Genomic DNA, 26,792 nt, shown 5'->3' on the forward strand with positions numbered 1-26,792 from the left:
TATAAATGGAAATAAAAACGTGTAACCAAATGGTTACACAACGCATTGTAAAGTTTAATCGAGCATGCAAGCATGTATAGTGTCATAAATAATTCACAGTGTTGCAATGTAGAATACTGAAAAAGGATAACGAGTGTTTCAAAATTAACACAAGATTTGAATTTGACACCATAAGTGCAGTAAAGTGTGGGCAACCCTATTAAAAAGTCATTTGACAGCTGATAATTTAGAATTATTAAAAATGGAGTGTTACACGATAGAACCACGTGTTTTCCTTGTTGAACAATATTTCAAAAATAATGAGTCTGGCGGTCACAGTTCGAAAATTTAGGAATTGGCCCCCTAGATTGTGCGATTTAACACCATCTTTTCTCTTTTCGTGGGATTATTTGAAGTCAAAGGTCTTTGCCAAGAAACCTATAAGCATGCGTGCATTGAAAGAGGAAATTCGGCACTGCATTAACGAAATTCAGCAATATTTAAGGTTTGGTTTGATTATATTAACGTGCCGTTTGAAGCAACACTAGGGCTATTTTGGGACGGACCCAAAATTTGGAACCGCGGTCAGATGACGAGGACGACACCTGAGCTGGCACCCCCCTCTCCACACCACACCACTCTAGCGGGAGGACATTTGGTCATAACGGATTTAACGTGCAACAGACCCCCTTACACGACGGTTCTTCGGTGGAATCGGGTCACGAACCTGGAACCCACCAGTTCCGAAGCCGAGACCTTACCACCAGGCCACCGCGGCCCCCAGCAATATTTAAGCAAAAAGGGCATGGAAAAGTTCGACAAAAGAATGCCTTAATGCCAGCAAAACCATGGAGGCCATTTGCCCTATGTAACATTCCATACATAGTCCTATTTTGTGTACTTTATGATTCAATAAAAATATAGCAATTTCAAGAAAAAATACTGCAATAGCACATCTATCGTGTGACGTTCTGTTGTAACGCTCCAATTTTACTAACCTTAAAGTATCGGTTGTTAAATAATTTTTTTTAATATTTTTGCAAACACTTTATTGCACGATTGGTGGCAAATTGAAATCTTGCGTTAATTTTGGGACACGCTTTACAATCATGATAAAAAGCTATAGCTCAGTTTAATTGAAATTTGAAGGACACAAATTAATTTTTAAAATAATTTTCTGATATTATTGTCAATGAAGTTCGAGTTAGTTATGGCATTAGGAAAAAAAGTGTGACGAAACTTCGTCGGCAGAAATAACAAAGCAAAAAACAAACGAAAAGGGAAATTGGCGACATTTTAACAGCTCTGAAAGGAGATTTCTCATTTCGAAACTGAAACTAAAATTGAAGAGTTGTTTGAGAAGTTGTTTAGGATAGTTGAAGTTAAGATATTCTGAGAAGTCAGATGGCAGCGCAACTAAAAAATCTTTTTGGATTTCAGCTGATAATAATGATTTAAGAATTAATGGAAAATAATTTAAAAACGTAGATAAATTGAATTTATTATAAATATATATGTGTATGTATATGTTTGGTATAGTTCTTTTTATTCACATTTAATTAAACATAGATGGAATTTTACAATCGCTTACAAAACTCAATAATCGTTATTATTTTATCTTTCTATTAAATGTTAAATGAAAAATAATCTAAAGAACCCTTTATTTAGGATAAAATAATTTTAAATTAAATTCCACTCCATAATTCATTTATAGTTTTAAATTCTCTTTAAATACTTCTGTTATACATGTGCTTACTAAAAAAATTCTGAAATTCAAATTCTTTTATTCCAGATTCAAGAAATTCCAAGGATTCCCAAAGTTTGTTTGTGAACTGATGGGGGTGCCTGACGCCCCTTTGTGACAAAAATCTCGTCTGCTCCATGGTAACTGCACCTCAACGCTTGGTAAGAAAAGATTGCTATTTTTTTTAAACTGTCATTAGTAAACGTTTTTAATTTTATAATGAGGCCATTTAATAAAATCCTTATATAAGAAAGAAGTTAAATTTATACAGTTTAAACCTTTTTAAATTCTTATCACTTTTAATTTTATGTTTTAAAATCATTTTAATGCTTAATATTTACATATACGTAGCAATAGTCAACATTAATGCGTTGTAGTAATCGTAGTACGTTAATTTTCCTAATTTTACTATCGATATATTTTATAAACATTGCTCGCAAATGTTTATAAAATATATTTTAACATTTTAAAAATTTCTCTTAATATGAAAGGTAGCTAAGTGAAATTCGCACTTGAAATTTCCCGAAGCATTTGTTTTATTTTAACTGACAATAAAAGAGAATGTGCGTCTGTTTTGTATTATATATCAGATCGTTTGATGTAGTAACTTCCAACTTTAACAGAAATGTACTTTTAAACATAAAAACATGCAATTTGAAGATTTATTATTATTATTATTAAATTTTTATTAATTAATATTTATGCAAAAATATTCGTGTTTTTCTACATTAACTTTTTAAATTGTTGTTGCACGAGAATTTTTTTTTCAAAATTTTGAAATAAAAAAAAGTGTCGTTTTAATAAAACCAATTAGTTGTCTTGCGATATTTTTTTTTGAATTATGACGATTTAAAAAAAATTAATCGTTTTCATTGCTTCTTCTAATACTTAATCACAAAATTTTCCAATTGTTGAAAGTTAAGGAAAAATATTATGTTAATTATATTTTTAATTTAGATAAAACATAAGAAAATAAAGCTGCATTACTAGTCTATTTGTGCAAAAGAAGTACAACGTACAGTTCGAAGGCAGCTTGCCTAGACATTTATATTTTAATAGCACTTTGGTATCTGGAATTTAAATTCATTAGAATGATGCATTCATACAACAAACAGAACGTTTATAAGGTTGTTAAAACAATATGGCTTTATTTTTTAATCAAATTATTATATTTAAAAATAGAGGCATAAGGAACTGAAGTGAAATTAAATGTTCTCGTTAAACCAATTGCTTGCTGAAAATATCTAGCAGACTCGTAATTTAAAAAATATTTTAGGAGTTATTATGTTTAGTTGACAAATGCTACGTGACATGACTTAAAATGTGATGAAAAAGCTTAAGATACTAAAAACGAATTTGTAACTAAAAAAAATTGTCTTAAAACAAATGATATTTCATTAAACATTTAGCATAAAAATTTGAGAGAATTATAACTTTACATCAACATTTTTTCTATCTGTTTCGATTATAAAAGAAATATCTATTCTTATCCTAAAATTAAACTTAATGCGTTTAGCGCATTTACGCCATATCTATGCATAATAAATTATATATCTTTTTATTCAAAATTTAATGAAAGAAGTCTGATTATTAACTATCTCTAGCTCTTTTAAAGTTATGAAACCTATTTGATCGAATCTGATTTTATATGAGATAAGGATATTATTTCATCTTCATGTGTCTATGGTTTTAAGAAAAATTGAGACGAAAAAATTCATCGTAAACTTCTTTTTAATTTATTATTAGCAATTTATTCTATGTTAAGGTTTTGATTATTGTGTTGTGTATTCTTTAAAATACTATGTTCAGGTTTTTCTTAAAATTTCTTTATTTTGTTTATCAATTTTATATTAAAGTTTTTTTATTGTATTCAGCCAATTGCATATCTCATCACATTGGTTTAGAGATGCAATAAAGTAATTTTTAACATTATAAATAAGTAATTAAATAATTATTCACTTATAATATTTTATAAGTAATTTATTTAATATTATTTATAATGCAGATAAATAATTTTTCTCATTATTTTTCTGTAAAATATGCTTATATTTAAAACTCTTTTCTAGAAATTTGAATTCAACTAATAATTTTAAAGTATTAAAAGGGTAACTAATGTAGAATTAATACATTTGATTTCAATCATATTACATTAATTATAATTAACGCATCCCTATTTGCAGAAATTAACCCATAATACTATTAATCAAGGGACTGAATTGGAATAGGGAACTTGCCTCGAAGTCAGTTGGCATAATATTGATATAATATTTAGGTGTAATATTGACTAAATCAATTGATATATAATTGACAGAAAGGGAAATCATATTAACAGCTTTAAAGTGTTAAAACTGAAGTAGCATTAATACATTTGGCATCATCCATATTATTTTAATTATAATTTATGTATCTACATTCGCTGAGATTGAACCATAATACTATTAATCAAGGGACTGAAGTGGAATAGGAAATAAACTTGCATCGTAATTAATTAACATAATCCTTTGACAAAATATTGATGAAATCAATTGATATATATAATTGATAGAAAGTGAAATTATAATAACATTTTTAAAGTGCTAAAACTAAAGTAGCACCTCATCCATATTATTTTCATTATAATTAATGTATCCATATCCATTAATAATACTTAATGTTATTAATCAAGAGACCGAAGTGAAATAGGAAACTTGCATCGTAATCCTTTGACATAATATTGACGAAATCGATTGATATATAACTGACAGAAAAGGAAATCTTACTAATAGTTTTAAAAGTATTAAAACGAAAGTATCATTAGTACATTTGGCTTTAACCATATCATTTTAATTATAACTAATACATCCATATTATCTGAGATTAATCCATAATAATATTAATTAATGAACCACAATGGAATAGGAAACTTGTCTCGTAATAAGTTCACATAATACTGATATAATCCTTTGATATAATATTGACAATATCAATTAATATAATATTGTCAATATCAGTTGATATATAATTGACAGAAAATGAAATCATACTAATAGTTTCAAAGTGTTAAAACTAAAGTAGATTTAGTACATTTGGCCTCATTCATATTATTAATTATAATTAATGTATCGATATTCTCTGAGGTTAATTCATGATACTTTAATCAAGTGACCGATGTGGAATACGAAACTTGCCTCGAAATCAGTTGACATAATATTGATGGAATCAATTGATATATAATTTATAGAAAGTGAAATTATGTTAATAGTTTTAAATTGTCAAAATTAAAGTATTGTTAGTTACATTTGGCCTCATCGATATTAAGATTATTGTATCCATATTCGTTTAATTAATCCAAAAATCAAGGGACTGAAATGGAATGGGGAACTTGCCGCGAAATTAATTGGTATAATATTGACGAAATCATTGCTATATAGTTGACACAAAGTGAAATCATATTAACAGTTTTAAAGTGTTAAAACTAAAGTAGCATTATACATTCGACCTCATCCATATTATTTTAATTATAATTAATTCTTATTCGCTGATATAAATCCATAACGCTAATAAATGATTTATTGTCTCGTAATCAACTAACATAATATTGACATATCCTTTGACATAATATTGATGAAATTAATTGATACGTAACTGGCAGAAAGTGACATTATACTAATAGTTTTAAACTGTTAAAACTAAAGTAACGTTAGTACGTTTGGGTCTTAACCATATTAGTTTAATTATAATTAATGGACCCATATTCACTGAGATTAATTCATAATATTATTAATGAAGTGAGCGAAGTGGAATAGGAAACTTGCCTCGAAATCAATATTGCTTAAAGTTTATTCCTTTTGTTTATGTCACGTGATACACCTTCGTAACTCATTGATGTGAATATTCATTAAATATTCATGGCACAAAGTTTCGCTTTCCCGTGCTCTACATTTAAGGAAGCAGCAATAATTCTTCCCGTCGTGCATTGACATAAAGTGGTTTCAACCTAAAGATTTACGCACTTTATTTTCCCTCACTTCGGAGATTCTCAAACTAAGTAAACACGAGCAAAACAGTTTAGCGAAGTCCAAACATTCTACCCCCGCCAAAGTAGGAAGCGAGCGCGTGTAATATCGCAGAGAGGCACAATGGTGATTGATGCGAGAATTTTCCTCCCGTTTTTCTTTAACCACCATGCAACACGAGCTAACTAATTTACAGAATTCTTTTGCGGCCATTTAATGCGGAAGAAGAACGCTAGATTAATCGCACCCGTAACTGCAAGCACGCTAACTTGCGTGATTAAGTGCCGTCTTCGCTCGGAATTGACAAGCAACGTCGCTGGGATTTTTCGCCCTGGCTGTCTGGCGGCCGAGTCGCCGCCACCGAAGGGGCTGTTGCTTGGTGTATAAAGAAATCGGATTAATTATTATCTTTGTGGCAACGACATGTAGAATAAGACTTAAAATGTAAAAGTTTCCATGTTTAGAGTACAAGAAATCATATTTTATCAAATTTGAATGATACAACTGTCAGCTGATGATAAATTATTAGAATTTGTTTGTTTTATTTCGTAGCCTTTTATTTGGTGGTTTTTTTAGTTTTTTTTCTTCGTTTATCTTTCGTTTTGCAAGGAAAAGATTCCGCGATTTTTAATTTCGTTGAGGAAATTTTTGTCGTTTACGTAAATAAAAGAAAGCAAATAAGAAAATGAATTAGCAGTTAAAGATAAATGATAGAAAGAACTATTTAAAATAACTAAAAAGCAAAACCTGATTAGAATGACACTCGTCATTTACGTTCGTTCTCTGTATTAAGACGTTTCTCTTTTTTCATGATTCATTTTCTTTCATTTCACTATCAAAAACTCTCCATGTAACTTCGCAAGGGTTTCATATTGTCTAAAACTATTGAAGACAATTATTTTTTCAAGATATTATTAAGGCAGATTCACTCTTTGTTGCTTTTCAATAAACATATGCATTTCGGCGACGTACAACGTATGTCAATACATATGTTGTCATTTGGACAAGAAAAATATGCAGATCCCCTAACCATATAAGCCATAACGATAGGGGATTTTTTCGTTCCTATACCATGTTCAATTTCAAATCTCAATTTAGGATGGCTGTTTTAAATATCTAGTAAGACAAGTATAATAATGGAAAAACTGGAAGAAACATTTATAAAATAATGTTAAAAGTTTCTAAAAAAAATCTACAGGGATGGAGTAGAGAAGAAGTTATGTTCATTTCAAGACATGATACTTTCCCTTCATTGTGTCTTGGTGGTGAGATTCTGTCTTCGGGACCAGGGGGTTTCAGGATCGATACCAGATTCCACCGAAGAACCTTCGTGTAAAGCAGTGCATCGTGGCCAAATGTCTGACCGCTGGTGTAGGGCGGAAGTTTAGAAAGAAGGATTTCAGCTCGGGTGTCGTCCTCGTCATCTGACCGCGGTTCAAAATTATGAGGTCTGTCCTGAAATACCCTGGTGTTGCTTTAAAACTGGATGTTAATATAACTAACCAACTAACTTCCTTTCATTGTTCCTTCGCACCTACTTCCGAACAGTTTCTATGATGAAAATGACGATCCAATGCGCTATGCTACAAAAAACAAAATGAATGTCTACTAACAATCTCCTGAGTTTTCCAAACTCTTACAATAGAAAATAACTACAATGTCTAAATATCATTCTCACAAATAATTTATAGTGAACCAAATCATGACTTCCAGTGCGGTTTTGTGTGATAAAACAAATCGTCTTATAGAAGAAAATTTTAAACATGAATCCTTTTGAGCTGCCAAATCCAGCAACCCAATACTCTCTCGTTTTATAAATTATTTATAATATATTTTAACTTTCTTATTTATTTTATTATTATTCTTTGTGTGTCTTGTATTTGAGTCCTAATATAAGTTTTAAATTAATCTTTCACTGTGTCCGTGCCGTTATTTTTTAAAAATTGCATCCTTTTATTTAAACCGAAAAACCTTTTATTAAACCTTTATTTAAACCCTTTTGACTTTAAAAGCGGAGATATAAGTGGTGTAATATAATGCAATGTCTAAAATTGCGGGACCGAAGGATAATTTACAGAAATTAGATCAGAATACAAAATTGAATGTCACTAGTAATAATCCCTAATTTTTTTGAAGTAAAGAGTGAAAATTAAGGTTGTTAGTATTTCCTAAAATAAAAGAAAAACTGTCCGATTCTCATTGCAAAGTTAAATATTTTTATATTTGTCAATTTAATTTCTATCTATCTAATTTGTATAGTTTGTTCGTATTCCTGCTATTGAATGAGGATATAATCTTAATCAGTTATGTTCTATAATTTCAGATAAATCGGAATTTTTAAAGATAATTTATTACTTTTGTTCTTAAATGAAAAATAATGTAATAAGAATGCATTTATTGAAAGTTGTATTAGAATGATTTTCAAACAGTTATTGAATGAATATTTGAAGTATACTTCAGAACTATCTATATTGTTTTTAAATAGCGGCTAAATAATTAATAGTTAGCGGCGTGGTGTTACTGAAAGAGTAACAATTCGTCTTATCTCTTTTAACTAGTAAATTAAATTAATGCAATAAACAAAAATGTTAGATCGATTTGTTAAATAGCTTAGAAATATCTTTTAATAAGCTGTTAGTACTCAAAACCGATTTCTTAATGGAATTTTCATGTCTAGATTCGGAATATCTTCTAAGTGAATATCTTCAATTCGAATTGGAATATGGCAAATATTGGGTTGGCGAATTGGCATATTGGCAAATGGCGGGTTTTAAACTATTTGGAAATTTCAAAAACATGACGGCTGTTTTAACTTAGTCTCTCTTAGACTCAGTAAATTCATGATAATTAGTTATCTGTAATACTTTAATGCAAAATGTAAACTATCACTGAGAATTTATGTGTAAAGGATTCATTACAGACCGTGTTTGCGTTACTCTGCATTTATAATAATCGTTTAAATTATTTAAATTGGAAAAGAATTTTGCAATTAGAATTATCTGAAATTCTTGTTTAATTCGAATCTTTTAAATTCGGCCTCATCTTGTACAGTATGAAATTGATTCTTACTTGTAGTGTAGCAATATTTAAACAGGCAATGATGACACTTTTTTAAGCGTTGTATCACAAAATAAATAAATATGTAACAGATTATAAAATATAATGCTTTAGAGATTTTTATCATATACTTTAACGACGTTCATGATAAGATGTACGTTAATTATAAATTCCATTTGTATCTATAAAAATCTTTAATCTTTCGATCATATATCATAGCAACTCTTCATTTTTATTCAAAAAGTATATTAAAGATCCTAAAAGTAGCTTCATTTCGTTTTGCAGTTTCAAATAAATGGCATTACTTTCAATTAATTATGAATATAAAGCTAAAAATAACAGACTACATTTGTGAAAGCTAAATTAATAACACTACCTCAAAAAAATAAACTATTTAATTCAAAACTGTTTATATTCACATAAAAAGTTTCAAACAGCTTAAAATATTCTTAACTTTCCTTCGTTAGATAAATAGTCTTCCTAGATTAAAGTTCGGAAGGAAAAAGTTGCGCCTCCATTTCAGAAAGATAAACTTTAATTTAAAACAAAACTCTCATTTTATCGAAATAATGACTATTTCTTAGAACGAAGAACAAAAATTACCCGAAGCCACCCACCTGCCCTTCTTTTCGCTGTTCGTACTGATTACAAAATCGTTTGTTTGTTTAATTCGAATTCTGAAAACCTTTTGAACGAGAAAAACTTTTCATTTCGTTTCTGTTTCGGATCGTTTGTCATCGAAATGTGCATCCCAAAAATATTTTCTTTCAAAAAGAAATTCTAATGAACGCTCCTACCTGTCACAAACGATTTTCCTCCGAAAAGTTTTGAAAAATGGCGTGGCAACGAAACGAATGTGCTGCACGCGTTCCTAGCGCGGGAAAACGCACAAAGGTTGTAAATTAAATAAAGAACAGTTCGTGCGTTAAGCAGTTAAATCGCAAGAAAGGATTTTCCTCGTCGCTTTTAAAATGGTTAAGCAGTTCCCCTGTTATTTCCATGGACTGAATTCACTCGTTTCTAGCTATTGTTGTTAAATTAAAAGAAGTTTTTGTTGCGATGGAACACATTTCGAAAAGTGTCCAAACAATATTTCAGGAAATCTTACGTTTGTGGTTAATGAATAATAACTCTTTTCCGTTTCAGTGGGGGGTAATATGTCCTATTGAATGCATTGTGAATTCTAACGAGTAGTGGTTAGCATTACTAATTTGAAGTGGAACTTAAAATTCACGGAGTTCGTTCTCAAGTAATTAAGTTGGAAAAAAGAGAAGATGAGTGCGAGACTACTTTACAAAATTCATTTTCCATTGGAGTAAATTACGAATTAGATTGAACTCACCTCTGGAAAGATTTTATGTTGTTAGATTTTTAACTTTCGCATTATTCTGTAAACATTGTAAAATTCTGCTTTTAGAATTTTCTATCATAATTTGTTTTCTTGATTCAATTATTATTTTTCCTTGTTACTGGTGTAAATATCTATGCTCACAAGAAAATTGTTTATGTGAGCGTGCCGACGCTTTATAGCACAGACCATATGACCTAAAGCTACCAAATTCTCACAAATGCATTAAAGAAGGCGAGAATTCAGAGATGTTTCCCAAAATTTTATTTAGAACTTTAATTAAAAATTAAGAAAAAATCTGTCTCTCTGATATTTATTTTTATATATTTTTTTGAATATTCAGCACAATTTTAATTTCGACATCGTATTAAAATTTTTTTAAATTATTTTTAATAGCAGCAATTTAATAACTGCGCAAGGTTTTCCTGATTTTTGGCATTTTTTAAAAAATATTTTGCGCATAATTTTCAATAAAAGATTTCATTCTTACAAAAAAATTCAAAAAATTTTAATTGTTCTGTCTAATATTTAGTCATGTAATATTTTCCACTGTACAGAATTTAAGAAGAAAAATTCTGCCAATTAGTTAAGTAGTTTATTTGAGTAACGTGAAAGTGAAATTACTTTACCGCAAAAGACAGAGTGAATTTCGAATTCATTAGATGAACTCTTTTGTTGTTGTTGTTGTTGTTGTTGCAAGAATATTGAGTATCAAATCATGCATAAACGAATTAATTTAACTCAAACACAATCAATATTTTGAAAGAAACTGTTGGTCCCCAAATCATCTAGTTGCCACTAAATCAAGAAATTTTATTTCATATTTTTATCGTTTCACAGATTTTAGAGATTGTATTTTTTATATTTTGTTCCGATTTAATTATTAGTTGATCCTAATTTTTTTTGTTAGTTACCAAAACGAAAAATAAACAGACATCAGTCAAAATCCAACGAACTATATAGTAGAGAAAGTACGAGATGTATAAATTTTCAAAGTAATGATGGAAAGCATGGGTGGAAACGTCAGTTGGCTGAGCTAGAGGGCGTTGCAATCGAATTTCAGTGCTAATCTTTCAAAATTTTATCTGTATATGAAATGTATGCAACGTTTTACGTAAACTGAAACCATAGACGCGCCAAACTCATCCAAAGAATCTCCATCTTCGTTACAAATCTCTGAGAAATGTGAAGTGATTACCAATTGCCGAAAGGATTCTTTAATCCCTTCGCCATTTCTAGGGAGTTCGGACAGTATTGAATAGAATTCCAATCAGCTGTAAAACTGAGCTCTTCCATCTACTGTTGAAATTTAAAATATCGCCAAATAAAGAGTTACCATCTTTTTATTGGCTTCGCACTTTTGCATGCTGTAGTTCTTCTAAGCGACATCCCTGTTCATATTTTCATGTATCATTTGATGTTTTTGGGACTTACGCTCCTTTATCAGTGTATATGAAAATTTCTGTGTCCTCCTTTGCTTTATGATTCTAAATCAGATATTTCATAATATTTTCTGTTAAAATTATTTTCAGAGAAGTATTGTTACGGGAGAATTCATCTTGTGAATGTACGATAAGAAGTCCAGCAAACTCGATAACAAATAACAACGCTTTATTCCATAAGAAGACCAGGAAATACAAGCACCGAAATACTGCCAAAGCGCACATAAAAATAACGTTTTCAAAAGAAAACAGCATGCATGCAGCGTTATTAAATAACAGCAACAGTACTAAACACTTCGAGAAAGCGCGTTGGAGATCAACAATCTAAAGAAAGAATTCATTCTACTATTACATCTTATCTATGGGCCTCCACTTTTAAACATTCCGAGACAAGGGTATAGAAGTTTCTAGAAAGATACTGTATCGTTGCTTCTAATAAAAGTGTCGCCAAAATTCGTGTACTTTAGGCTCCAGACTCGTCTTCAAATCATCAAATGGTCACCGAGGCGGGTGTTATTGGCATCCATTCAGTATCAGTTAGAGATTACTGTAAAACTCTCTTCTACCTGAGATTTACTGTGCAGAGAAGTTATATAGCAGCTTCGTAGTAATATTAAATGTACTCTCACACCAACGATCAACAATTATGATTTATAAATTAAATTTTCCTGACATACAAATGACCTTGCTCGAGAACAGTTGGGATTTTTCTTCCATAAAAGTTATCTATTTATATTTTAGCTCTGATGTTAATCTGAGATACCACATAAATATATGAAGTCATATGCCAAATAGTAGAAAACTGGACAGTAATTTATAGATTAGAAAAAAATTGCACGATATGACGAGTTCAAAAAGGAAGTGGCAGAACTATTATTTTATTAATTTAGAAATTTCAGGGATTGTCTGATATTTACAGGCAATTCTTTACAACATTGCATTTGTATACTGTTAATTCTACATCTAATTGTACAGTTAGAACGATATAAAATCTTTATATATATATATATAGAAACATGCTTGTAATTTCATGTCGTTAATGAATAGAGTCCATTCATAAAAACGAATAGGAATGTGTATCTTAATTACCCTTTGAATTCTTTAGATAGTACTTATTAAAATAATTAGGTAATATAAACTATGCAATTAGCCATATGTAGTTTTTCTAAATGTTGTGGGAAATCAGCTAGCTTCAGAAGAAAAACAATAGATGCAGGCCATCAATTTCAAAAGATTAGACTCTTTTCATAAAATAACTGCTATTGTGTTTTACAGAAAATCACTGTATGTGAATGCACTAACTTTAATGGACTTGAAGAATTATTAAATTATGTTAATAACAAAAGGCTTATTACATAACGTTAACCTAAGTAGATAACTTAAAAGGATAAACTAATATGATATAAATTAACATTTCATTAAACACTGAAAAGAAACGTACTACTAGCAAGTGGCGTTCTAATGTTGCTAAGAAAGCGATCCTCCAGTTGCTTTATCTTTGTTAGAATTTTCCGTTATCTCTAAGTCCTAGGGGTTGCAGTATCCTGGTGATAAGGTCCCGGGTTCAGAATTGGAGGATTTTGCGTTTGAGACCCGATTCCACCGAAGAACCGCCGCGCAAGCGGGCCTGGTGCACACTAAATCCGTTAGGGCCAAACGCCCTCCTGCCGGTTTGGTGTGGAAACTTTGAGAGGGGGACGTCAGCTCATATAAAATCGACTAGTCTCTAAAATCCGCCAAAACGCACTCTTGACGGAACATTGTTTAAAATCAGTCAAATGCTAACGTATTCCAGAATAACATTTCCCAGATAAATCCTAATTTACACAACTTTGGCAAAGTCTGCAATTTATTTTGAAAGTGACTTGACAAATTCAATGATTCTTTGCTTTTTTGTCTTACAGAGAGCTCTTCGTACTCGAGTTTTGATGAGGTTCCGTCCGCCCACCAGATGGCGTTTCGTACGAGACCTGCTGCTCCTAGTTGTCCTCTTCACTTGCCTCACCTGTTACCTCAGCTACATAGGCTCTTTCCTGCAGAATACAGTGCCCACAGGTAAGATAAAGGAATTAACATATAACATAGTTATTTCTACATCAGGACGATTATTTATTCAAATTAGAAATAATTTATTCAAATTAGAAATAATAATAGAAATAGTATTCAAATTAGAATAAATAATAATGAATAATAATTAGAAATAATATTTTGACTGGCATTTTCTGGTAATTTTGATAATTTCGAAAGGTCACTATTTACTTTATTGTGACAGTTGATTCACTTTGGACTATGGATTGTTTCAAACTGCTTAATAGGTGGCCGTTACTAACTTGAACATTCAAATGTTTATACTTTAATCAAAAATTCTGCTGCTTGATTTCCTTAGATACGTTTCTCCATAATTGCAGTAAAAAACTTTTAAAAATAAATCTCCCCATTTGAAATAATTTAATTTAGCCATAAAAATTTTTCCTTGTATATTCAAATCTCCATCAAAAAATGAATTGCACAATTAGAAAGCTATCTTCAAATAGACGGTAGCAAGATTACACCAGATTTTATGTTTAGTTACATAATATATTTTTCTAAGTTAATAAGCAATGTTTGAGTTGATAAAAAGTTGATATCAGTTGATAAAAAGATTGATCTGTATATCTTCAAAATAACTTATATTGATATTACTTTTATTCTGTCGTCAAAAGACATGTTTGACGGCTCAAATATAAAATAATTCATAATTTTCTAGTCCCACACCCACAGACATTCAATGAATTCACTTTCTTCAAAATTTGAAGGAATCAAATTTTAGATATTTTTTAAATAGATCTTTCAAATACTTTTTAAAACAACATGTAAATTCCTCTAACATTATAATCGTACCTGTTAACTGTTTTCTTCCTTGATGAATGTCGAGTTTATTTACATTCATTAATTTCCAATATCGAAATAATGTAATATGCATTCATTAATTTCCAATATTATTTGCATTCATTAATTTATAATATTAAAATATGTAATTTTTCTTATTTCTTTATGAAAAATAAATGTTAAAAGAATCAAAATTCAAATTCTGATTGAAGATCCATCTTCATATTGGGGCCGCGGTGGCCTGATGGTAAGGTCTCGTCTTGTGACCTGTAGGGTTTCAGGTTCGAGACCCGTTTGGACCGAAGAACATTCGTGTAAGGGAGTCTGTTGAACGTTAAATCCGTCATGCCAAACGTCCTCCCGCTGGTGCGGCGTGGAGAGGGGGTGCCAGCTCAGGTGTCGTCCTCGTCATCTGACCGTGGTTCAAAATTACGAGGTCCGTCCCAAAATAGCCCTAGTATTGCTTTACAATGGGACGTTAATATAACTAAACTAAACTAAACCATCTTCATATCATATTATTGTGCTTGTACGTCTAACTTATAGGCTCCAAATAGCTAAAAATCAGTATCGATTATTTGATAACTAGCATATTTTTATATAGATAACATAAATAAAAAATACGCCAGTTGGCATATAACATATATTGTACACCAATAATAATTATGATTATTATTGACTCATGCGTTGATATAACTCTTAATGATTATTAATAACATTCAACATTATATTTAGTTTTCATAGACAGTACTGTAAAATCTATTTCCGATTTCTTTTTCCAGAATAGTAGTTTTCTTTTACCAAACATTAAGAGTGATTTTTTTTCTTCTATTTTACGTTCAAATTATTTTTGAAAAAAAAAAGCAGTCATATCTTTTACAAAATATCCATGCACCCATTTTAAAAATAAGAATGCAATTCTTATAAACATATTTAAATGTAAGGCACAAAAAATTTTGGAAACCACGGCTTGAGAATCCTTAACTAGCATTAACAACATTCAACCTAATATTTACTTTTCTTAGACAGTACTATAAAATTTATTTTAGCTTTATTTTTCCAGAATCTTAATTTTCTTTTACAAAATACTTAATGGATTTTTTTTTTCTATTTTTCAAAAAAATTATTTCAGAACAAAATGAATTTACATCTTCTACAAAATATCCATGAATGCGTTTAAAAAATTGAGAAGCAATTCATATAAACATATTTAAATGCAAGATATGGGCACAAAAAAGTTTGGAAACCACGATTTGAGAATTTTTAGTTATTATTAACACCATTTATTTTCTTGGTTATTATTAACACCATTTATTTTCTTGGTTATTATTAACACCATTTATTTTCTTGGTTATTATTAACACCATTTACTTTTCTTAGACAGTACTATAAAATTTATTTTCTGTTTCTTTTTCCAAAATCTTAGTTTCTTTTACCAAACATTTAGAGTGATCTTTTTCTTTCTATTTTTCGTTTAAATTATTTCTGAACTAAAAGAATTCACATCTTCTACAAAATATCCATGAATGCATTTAAAAAAATTGGAAAACAATTCATATAAACCTATTTAAATGTAAGATATTGGCACAAAAAAAATGTTTGGAAATCACGGCTTGAGAATTTAACCACACCTTTCTATCCTCCCCAAACGGCAATCACGGACTTCACCCCATTTTCGGAAACAATAAAGTATCGATTTTCCATTGGACGAAGCAGACTAATTTAAAGCCACTTAAAACTTTTAAAAACCCAACTTCCATCCTCGAGAACATCCACAGAATTCCAGGTCCATCCTAGCTTCCGCTGCCACACAAAGTAGCTGTAGCATCTCGCAATGTTAATTACCTTTGATCGCTTCTCCGATAACTCAGAGCATTCACTCACTCCCAGACATCGAAAAACTCCAGATGTTCGTTCTCCCACCGATGGCCCATGCTGCCAGGCCACCCCCTCTTCTCCCCATTCCGATGATAAACTTGCAGAAGGCCTGCATGCGTTGTTCCGTCCAAAGACTTGTTAGCATAGCGCAAATAGGTATCGAAATGATCTAGTACATTGGAAATGGGTTGCATATACATTGCATTGCAATCAATAGGTTCAAACGTTTGGTTTAAACCATTTGGTCCATGCTTTCTCAGTTGCTAGTTTGATTGGATTGCCCATAATTGTTCGGTTTTCTCTCTCTAGGGATAACACAATCTGGATGATTCATTCGATTTAAGAATACACAGAATGCTTCATGTGTGATATTTGTTCCATGCAGTTTTTCATGCATTTATGAAATATTTTATTATAATTCTTTAAATTTAAAAATAAAACAAATCAGTAAATGAGTGATGTGATGCAAAAAGAATGTGGTGTTTTAAAGTGGAATGTCTGCATGCAATGTGGATTAACCCTTTAAAGGGCCATTTTTTTCTAGTCATATTATGTTAAAATAATTTTAGGTTTGAAATTAGATAAGAAAAGGGATTCATTTAGCTTATTAGATAAATTTAATTTGATTCATTAATTAATTTGGTTAATTCATTATTAAGTAACAAATTAAGACACATTATTTTGTCTGAGATAAAGAACTGAAGCATCTAAGTTTCTGACTGACTAAAAAAATATGTCAGAACTTATACCAACCTACATAATTTCATACAAAGATTGATAAATTTGGTGAGAAGCATACTTCCCACGGCCCTAGAAAAGGATTAAAGCGAACGTCGGTGCAGTTTTAAAAACCTTTCTTGGAGTAATTAATTTTAAACAATGTTTTTTATTTACTAGTGTACGAAATATAAATTATTATTATTCTTTTCACATGTTAATATATATTCTTTTTGAATCGTACCTTTTTGTTTTGATTCGAAACTTGTGTGATATTTGTATAGAATTTCTAATTAAAAAAAAAAAAACATTTCAAACTTATTTTCCATCTCACCTCTATTTTAGCCAATCAAAGAGCAAGAGATATCTACCCATTAAAAAAACCAATATAGTGCTGCATTCATCATAAAAAATAATAAACAAAATGCACACAAATAAAGAAAAGTACACACAGGCAATTACAGAATAAACTTGAAAAATACTTACATTACACAGAACAATGTAGATATCAAATAAAAGATAAAACCATATAGTTTTGAGTTTAGAAATGGAAATTTAATCCTAAAATTATTAATAGACTTGTCGGAAACATCAAAATATTATTACGGAAAATATGTCCGTGCGTGTACGGTGAGAAGTCTGTTAAGCTCGATAAGGCGTTTTATTTTACAAGAAAACTCGGAATATAGGTAGCAGAACACAGCAGAAATAAACACGAAAATAGTCCTTCCTGAAGTGAGTAACACACATGCATGCAGCAAATCATTGACAAATAAAAACACAGTATTAATAGCCCTCAGATCGCTGCTAAATAGTTCAGTCCTAGATGACATTCTATAGACAAAATTCACTTCACTTGTCGAAAACTCTAGAAGAATCGCCAACTCTCATGTCTTAACATAGATGTCTTAATTCATGTACTTTCTAGTATATTCATTTTTACCGTAGCCAAATTCGTAGCCGAAGTCAAGAGTCATTTACTTGACATACATTCGGTCTCTATTAAAATATCTGTAAATCTCGCTTCCTTACTATGAGACTAACTGCGAAGGGAAGCAATAATACAGATTCGTAACAATATTTGGTAAAATGTTTATAAAATTTAAATAACAAAAATTGGTAAGCAATACATTTAATAAAAATCAAATGAAAATAAACTATCAGACAAATTCCTTACTGCTTCATTGAACGTTATTACAGCTGCATTATATAGAAACTTCGCTTAGCTAATTAATAGTAGAAATGTTCAGGAGAAGTTCGCTGTGTCACCAAAAGGCTATTCAGTTAGAGGAAAGAAGATATAAAAGAAATTAATAAATAGGTTTCAAACAGAAAGCGTAATCGAGCTCGAAAATAGGCTTAACCGTCAGATGGATAATCATTGATTTGTATGAGAATTATTTTACAAATATGGTCTTTGTATTATCTTAAGACTTAAAGAATCATATTTTTAATAATAACAGTTCCATTACCTCACAATTTTTTTCTTTTAATTTTAATAATTTTTAATTCAATTTATTTCTCAATCAATAACAATACTTTTAAATGTTATGGCGGAAATCAAACTCGTCTATTAAAACATTCAATCTTATGTTTTTAAATTGAAGTGAACTGATTCTATTGAATTCATATTTTTCAGTTGTATCAAATATAAGATGACATTTTTTTTTTTTTTGAAAAAATACATTCTATGTTAATTAGTGAGCCAAAGAAATCAATAATCTAGATAAGCATAGCGGTCGTCAAAAGCGATTAGTATTATTGAAATACAGCACATGATGAATATTACTACATTATTTCAAATTTTGAACACTGAGTATTATATGCATATATGTAGAAATGTTCGGAGAAAAAGTATCATTATTTCCAATAAAACAATTAACGTCAGTACTTCTCTTTTGTCTGCTTTCGCGTGCATATTTATCTGAAATATTATTAAATAGACAATGAGTTAAAGTTTAAAATGCTTCGCGCAACTTTCAGAACGCATACAAATTAGTTCGGATAGTGAAAATAACGCACGCAAAAGTTTCATCACTTTTTTGTTTGTTTTTTCAAACCAAATATCTAAGCAACATATAATATTCTTGAAACTTTTAAAATTTAACTTGCTTTTTTTTATCCTTTTTATTCGTGTTTGCCTATAACAGACAACATAAAACTTCTCGGCACGAAATATTAACTCCAAAATGCTTCGAAAGATTTATTCCGTGTACTTAAACTCCATCAAACATCAACGAGATCGATTACGTTGTTTAAAAAAGTTTTTTTATTTTCTTTTTCCCTCAACCAAAGCAAACAGAAACCAAATACATACACTTCACAAACTTTCAAACAAATTATATCTTCTAGTTTTATTAACTTGCGCTAACATGATTGTCAGCTGCACGACAAGTCAACGATGAACAAACACCTGCTTTAAAAAAAAAAAAAAAACTGAAAACCCATTCCCAAAGCAAAACTACAGTTCGCCGAAGCGCCTACATGTGTTTCCACTGTGTCTACTTCATTATCTAAAAGGTTTACATTCCGATCCATTATTCAATCTTATCAAGTTCAAACTAATCCGTTTCAGTTTCATGCCTAGAAGGCCCTGTAGACATACCCGGGCAAAATTCTGTCGCCCTTAGCCTTAGCGAGCCGGCTTGGGCCTTAATTAGATGAAAAGCCTTCGCAGGACACGGTTTTGACTTGCAAATTGAGATTTCCGGTTCGTTTTGTTGGAGGGGTGTGTGCGAAAGGGGATTGCCCTGACGCGTGGCCCGATATTTCTCTCCCCCCCCCACCCCCGGTGACAACGGTACCCAGGGTTTCGGTGTCCTCTTCTATTTTCGTCACAGGATTGATTCATCGGTCAAATAGTATTGGCAAAAGTTGGGAAAAGGCGATAGGTGGTTTCGATTTCTTGGAATTCAATTCTGGAAATGTTTTGAAATTTTGCATATTGTTTCCAAATTGGTTGAAGGATTTTCAGTTTATGTTCAAGAATTGAATTTTCAGATTCATTAGCCCTGTGATGAAAATATGATTTAGTTCAGGGAGGGAATATGATTTGACAAACGGCACTGAAAATATGATTTAGTTCAGGGAGGGAATATGATTTGACAAACGGCACTGAAAATATGATTTAGTTCAGCGAGGGAATATGAGTTGACAAAGGGCACTGAAAACATGATTTAGTTCAGACAGGGAATATGATTTGACAAAATGCACTGAAAATATGTTTCCGTTCAGGAAGGAATATGATTTGACAAACGGCACTGAAAATGTGATTTAATTCAGGGAGGGAATATGATTTGACAAACGGCACTGAAAATGTGATTTAATTCAGGGAGGAAATATGATTTGACAAACAGCATTGAAAATATGATTTAGTTCAGGGAGGGAATATGATTTGACAAAGGGCACTGAAAATATGATTTAGTTCAGGGAGGGAATATGATTTGACAAAGGGCACTGAAAATATGATTTAGTTCAGGGAGGGAATGTGATTTGACAAAGGGCACTGAAAATATGATTTAGTTCAGGGAGGGAATATGATTTGACAAAGGGCATTGAAAATATGATTTAGTTCAGGGAGGGAATGTGATTTGACAAAGGGCACTGAAAATATGATTTAGTTCAGGGAGGGAATGTGATTTGACAAAGGGCACTGAAAATATGATTTAGTTCAGGGAGGGAATATGATTTGACAAACGGCATTGAAAATATGATTTAGTTCAGGAGGGAATACGATTTAACAAACGGCACCGCAAATTTTTGTCCGTGCTTCTTAAGGATAATCTAAAGTTTGTAACAAGACTTGATTTGGATATTTCTTGATAAAAATGAAACGTAACATTAAAATTTATTATAATTTTTTAAAATATATATTTTTTAATTCTTTATTAATTTGCGATTTATTTTATGTACGTATATTCATTGAATTTTTTCTTTAAACATTTGCACTCGTGAGGTGACTCATGGTCACCAGTTGAAATTTGACCGAAAAAGTTTCTAGAACTAATTATATATGCAGTGTTGTAAGAAAAAGACAGGGTAATTTTTTTAAAAAAAATTAAATTAAAGAATTATTTTTTTAATATTTTCTAAAATTTTTATATTTGGGAAAATGGGATTTTGTAATATTTTTTCACTCATTTTTTCATGTGCTAAATTTTTTATTGTCTTGTTTTCTTCGTGACAGTAAAATATTTCATTATTTTCAAATTTGAATATCAATTAATCGGGTGATTCTATTTAAATTTTAATTGTATGTGAAAAGTGATATCCAATAATGAATTAGGAAAACAATTATCATAAGATTCGGAAATAATTGTAATGATTTTTTTCTCAAAAATATATGAAAGTTTAAAAAGGGAAACTAATTATTGATAAAATTAATTTATAAACAATTTTAATCAGTATATAAAAAATGTAGACATTAATTTTTTATGAAAAATTTCGAGGTGAAAATAAAATAGAAAATATATACATTTAAAAATATACTTTATATTTCTAGAGGTTTAATTTAAGTAATATTAATCAATTTTCTCCGAAGTGAAACTTTATATTATTACGAAACCTTATATTGATTAATATGTAATCCAATAACAATCTTTGCATAATGTTAATTGAGAAATTTATAAATAAAATTAAAATAACTATTTCTCCCTTTCTGAGAAATTTCATTATGAAATTGAAGAAAGAAATAATAAGATTTCATCAATAAGTGATATAGGGTAGAAACTCCGCAGAACTTTCGTTATTACTTTTGAAATAAATTCACTGAACATTTTTGTTCATTTCTACCTCTATCTTTTTTTAAAGAATTTGGCGATATATCATCTTACATAAGGAAAGTTTTTCGTCTGCTTCTTCCACATGTCAAAACGATCATCATCATTAATCAGGATCGATGGTATACTTGTGTAATATTGCAGGAGTGACATCATAGTCATTTCGCATAAAAGAAGAGAATTTAAAAGTGATGGAATTTCCATATCATTTTATTGGGATGTTAACGGCAACCCATTTCATAACTGCACCAGTTAATTGATAGCTGTAAAATGAAAGGTCGTGTATTGTAATGTATATAGTTTATAATCAATTAAAGATAGTTCTATAAAATGTTTTTGTATGTATTTATTCTTTGTTTTAAAAATATTTAAAATGCTTAACAACTACTTAACAAACGCTTAACAATAATAATAACAACTTAACAATTGCTTAACTTAAAAATTGCTTAACTTAATAACAATTTAAAATTGCTTAACTTTCTTTGTATTAAAAATATTTAAAAGGCTTAACAATGGCTTAACTTAACAAATGCTTAACATAATAACAACTTAACAATTGCTTAACAAATTCTTAACTTAACAATGATAGCAACTTAACAATTGCTTAACTTTCTTTGTATTAAAAATATTTAAAATGCTTAACAATTGCTTAACTGAATAATAATAATAACAACTTAAGAATGCTGATAAAATAAAAGTTGTATAAAAATTAAAGCAAGATTTGAATTTGCCACCATTCGTGTAGTAAAGTGTTGGCAAACCTATTGAAAAAAAAAGTATTTGACAGCTATAGTATAAGGTTAGTAAAAATGGATACACAATAGAACAATGTGTTAACACAGGATTTGAATTAAATAAAATAAATTAAAAACATTTTTTTCTTTAAATTGTTATGGAATAGTTAAAGTACACAAGATAGGCTTATGTAAAGAATAATACATAGGGAAAATGGCTACCACGGCTTTACTGGCGCATACTCGTTTGTCGAAATTTTTCACGGCCATTTTGCAAAAATTTGTCTAAATTTCGTTAATGCAACGTTGAATTTTCTCCTTTGATCCATACGTGTTTGTTGGCATAGTCCTTTGATTTCAAATTACCCCATCAAAGGAAATCCAATGGCGTTCAATCACACGATCTAGAGGAGGGGAAAATTCTCAAAACTTTCGAACTGTGGCCACCAAACCTTCATTATTTTTTTTTTAATATTGTGCAACAATGAAAAGAAACTATCAATCCATAAGTAAACAATGTGCAAAAACACCTATATAATTTTTCTGAATCTATATAATAATAAAATATAAAATATACATTGTATTTAGAGAGCGCTAATGCTGCTGCAACTAAAACACAAATGAACTTAACCAAATTAGAAATAAATATTAAGTTAATAGTCAAAGAATCAAAAAGAAAGATTAACTGAATCCGGCCCGAAGACTTTTTCAAGGGTCACCCTCAGGCAAGGACCCAAACCAGGGATTTTTTCTGTGAGGGGTCTGACTTTTCGTCCAACAAATTGACCCCTCGTGACCCGAAAATCCCAGAAAATTGAGGTTTTAGAGATAAATTAGTATCACAAGATTAAAACAAGTAAAAACACTAGCAAAAAACAAACCAAATAAGACCACAGCAAATCAAACCACAAGATACATGAAAAAAAGTAATATAAACACAAGGCAAATTACTTACAAAATGAAAGTACAAATATGAAGAAAACTACTTGAGGTTAAAACGTGCTATTGTAGATGTATTTCGTTGAACTAAACTAAGATTTAATTTTTCCACGTTTACAGCTATATCCGCCTCCCACGTTTCGTCATAATGTATCGTCATCAAACTTGAAGCGCCATCTATTGAATTAAAACTCAAAGCTAACAAACCAGAGGAAGTCAGAAATTAAACAGACCCTCTCTTATCAAAACTTCTATATTGCAAAAGTTTTTGGGAAATTCGTTAATAGTTAAATTTTTAATGAGATTGTTTGTTGCTAAGATATAAGAGCTTTTATTATTGCAAATTTTTTTAATTCTGTTAAATTGTGAAAATATCAAATTTTTGAAAATTTTAGAGTTTAAATTAGAATGGTAGTTACTAAGTTTAATTATTTTAAAGTTAAATTCATCCCTTTTATCATAAATACCTATCAAAGTTTTTCCATTGTCAATTTCTATATTTAAATCTAAATAATTAGCTTTAAGTTGATTTTCGTTTGTTTGAGTTAAAACTAATTCTTTTGGGTAACAATTAATAATATCATTAGGATTATCCACATTTAACAAAATTAAGTCATCAATATATCTCCAGCCTATTATTAAATTAAGTTTAATTATTTCTTTTTCATAATAATGTAGGAAAATATTGGCTAACGCACTTGAAAAAGCTGTTCCCATTGGAATTCCTTTTTCTTGTTTATAAAAATTTATTCCGTTAAAAACATAGTTTTCTTTAATATTAAATTTACATAACTCTAACCAATTAGTTTTTGTAATAATATCTCTATTTAAATATTCTTCATATATATTAGTACAGACATCTATTAACTTTTCATGAGGTAGATTAGTGTATAAATTTTCAAAATCATAAGTATTAAGCTTATTAAAATTGTTATCCTTTAGAAAGTCCAAAATATGTTTGAAAATTCATTCACTAAATACATAATTCTAGATCTTATCAAATTCAAGCTTAATATAGGAAAAAACGATTTACTATTTAAAACTAAAAGTAATTTAAATAAAGAATACTGTGTAGTGAGATTTTTGGATATTTGCTTCGAAAACCTAAAGTTACCTAAAGTTATGCACAACAATAAAGAATTTTTTCCTTTAAAGGATAATGCAATAGCTTCAATAGCATTTAGTTATTCAGCAACTTTAAGAAAAAGAATCTGTAACTATAATTACTATAGCAAAAATTTAAATAAGATAGACAAGACAGACTGTAATTGTAATAAAGATATTTATAAAGATTATATAGATGCTGACAAAGGACATATTATAACAGGGAATTTAAAAATTATAGATTCTAACTCTTTAAGAGATCTAATGGAAAGGGGCACGAAATTTAGATTAAGAGAAAAAGTTAACATTAAAAAAATCTTAATTTCTATCGGACAAGATTTGGATATTTTTATTTCCAAATTATCTAGGAAATACCATTGGCCTCCAGAAGGTTTCAGAGAATGGAAAGTAAGGATTTTAGAAGACATTAAAACAGAATTTAATGCAGACAACGTTAGAACTAAAGAACGAGGAATTTATTTCAACAAAACTTTGAAAAAAGAAATAAAAAAATTTAAAAGAGAGGTTTGTTATTACAGTAATAGATAAATCGGCAAATAATTTCGGTTTAATTTGTAAATATTATTATAAAGAACTTCTAACTAAGGAATATAACTCTAATTCAACTTACAAATTAATTAACACCGGGAAAAAAGAATTGGATAAAAGGATGTTAGCTTTCGCTAAAAAAATTAAAATAAAAACTTGCTCTTTAAACTACCCTTACCTCTTCCCAACAATAAAATTTCATAAAAAACCAATAAATTTTAGATTCGTAACTTGTAGCACTGGCAGTTACAATTACTATACGGGAAAACATTTCTTTAAATACTTAAAAATTGTCCTAAACAAAATTAAAGAGGAAGATAATTTTATTATCAATAGTAACAAAGATATTTTGGACTTTCTAAAGGATAACATTTTTAATAAGCTTAATACTTATGATTTTGAAAATTTATACACTAATCTACCTCATGAAAAGTTAATAGATGTCTGTACTAATATATATGAAGAATATTTAAATAGAGATATTATTACAAAAACTAATTGGTTAGAGTTATGTAAATTTAATATTAAAGAAAACTATGTTTTTAACGGATTAAATTTTTATAAACAAGAAAAAGGAATTCCAATGGGAACAGCTTTTTCAAGTGCGTTAGCCAATATTTTCCTACATTATTATGAAAAAGAAATAATTAAACTTAATTTAATAATAGGCTGGAGATATATTGATGACTTAATTTTGTTAAATGTGGATAATCCTAATGATATTATTAATTGTTACCCAAAAGAATTAGTTTTAACTCAAACAAACGAAAATCAACTTAAAGCTAATTATTTAGATTTAAATATAGAAATTGACAATGGAAAAACTTTGATAGGTATTTATGATAAAAGGGATGAATTTAACTTTAAAATAATTAAACTTAGTAACTACCATTCTAATTTAAACTCTAAAATTTTCAAAAATTTGATATTTTCACAATTTAACAGAATTAAAAAAATTTGCAATAATAAAAGCTCTTATATCTTAGCAACAAACAATCTCATTAAAAATTTAACTATTAACGAATTTCCCAAAAACTTTTGCAATATAGAAGTTTTGATAAGAGAGGGTCTGTTTAATTTCTGACTTCCTCTGGTTTGTTAGCTTTGAGTTTTAATTCAATAGATGGCGCTTCAAGTTTGATGACGATACATTATGACGAAACGTGGGAGGCGGATATAGCTGTAAACGTGGAAAAATTAAATCTTAGTTTAGTTCAACGAAATACATCTACAATAGCACGTTTTAACCTCAAGTAGTTTTCTTCATATTTGTACTTTCATTTTGTAAGTAATTTGCCTTGTGTTTATATTACTTTTTTTCATGTATCTTGTGGTTTGATTTGCTGTGGTCTTATTTGGTTTGTTTTTTGCTAGTGTTTTTACTTGTTTTAATCTTGTGATACTAATTTATCTCTAAAACCTCAATTTTCTGGGATTTTCGGGTCACGAGGGGTCAATTTGTTGGACGAAAAGTCAGACCCCTCACAGAAAAAATCCCTGGTTTGGGTCCTTGCCTGAGGGTGACCCTTGAAAAAGTCTTCGGGCCGGATTCAGTTAATCTTTCTTTTTGATTCTTTGACTATTAACTTAATATTTATTTCTAATTTGGCAACAATGAAAACGCATTGTTCTATCGTGTAACGTTCCAAAACTATCAGTA

At 29.7% G+C, this 26,792-nt stretch overlaps 1 protein-coding gene across 3 annotated transcripts in view; it reads left to right on the top strand.

Moving 5' to 3' along the window:
• The window catches only part of LOC129987574 (cadherin-like and PC-esterase domain-containing protein 1), a 373,319-nt gene that overhangs the window by 128,159 nt on the left and 218,368 nt on the right, over window positions 1-26,792 (top strand). For all 3 annotated transcript variants that reach the window (XM_056095568.1, XM_056095666.1, XM_056095622.1), the window contains 2 exons: window positions 1,772-1,884; window positions 13,470-13,620. In XM_056095568.1, coding sequence (XP_055951543.1) covers window positions 1,861-1,884; window positions 13,470-13,620 — 175 coding nt within the window. In that variant the 5' untranslated portion in view covers window positions 1,772-1,860. The remainder of the gene's footprint in view (window positions 1-1,771; window positions 1,885-13,469; window positions 13,621-26,792) is intronic.

This window comes from Argiope bruennichi, chromosome 1, assembly GCF_947563725.1.
Source record: "Argiope bruennichi chromosome 1, qqArgBrue1.1, whole genome shotgun sequence".
Lineage (NCBI taxonomy): Eukaryota > Metazoa > Arthropoda > Arachnida > Araneae > Araneidae > Argiope > Argiope bruennichi.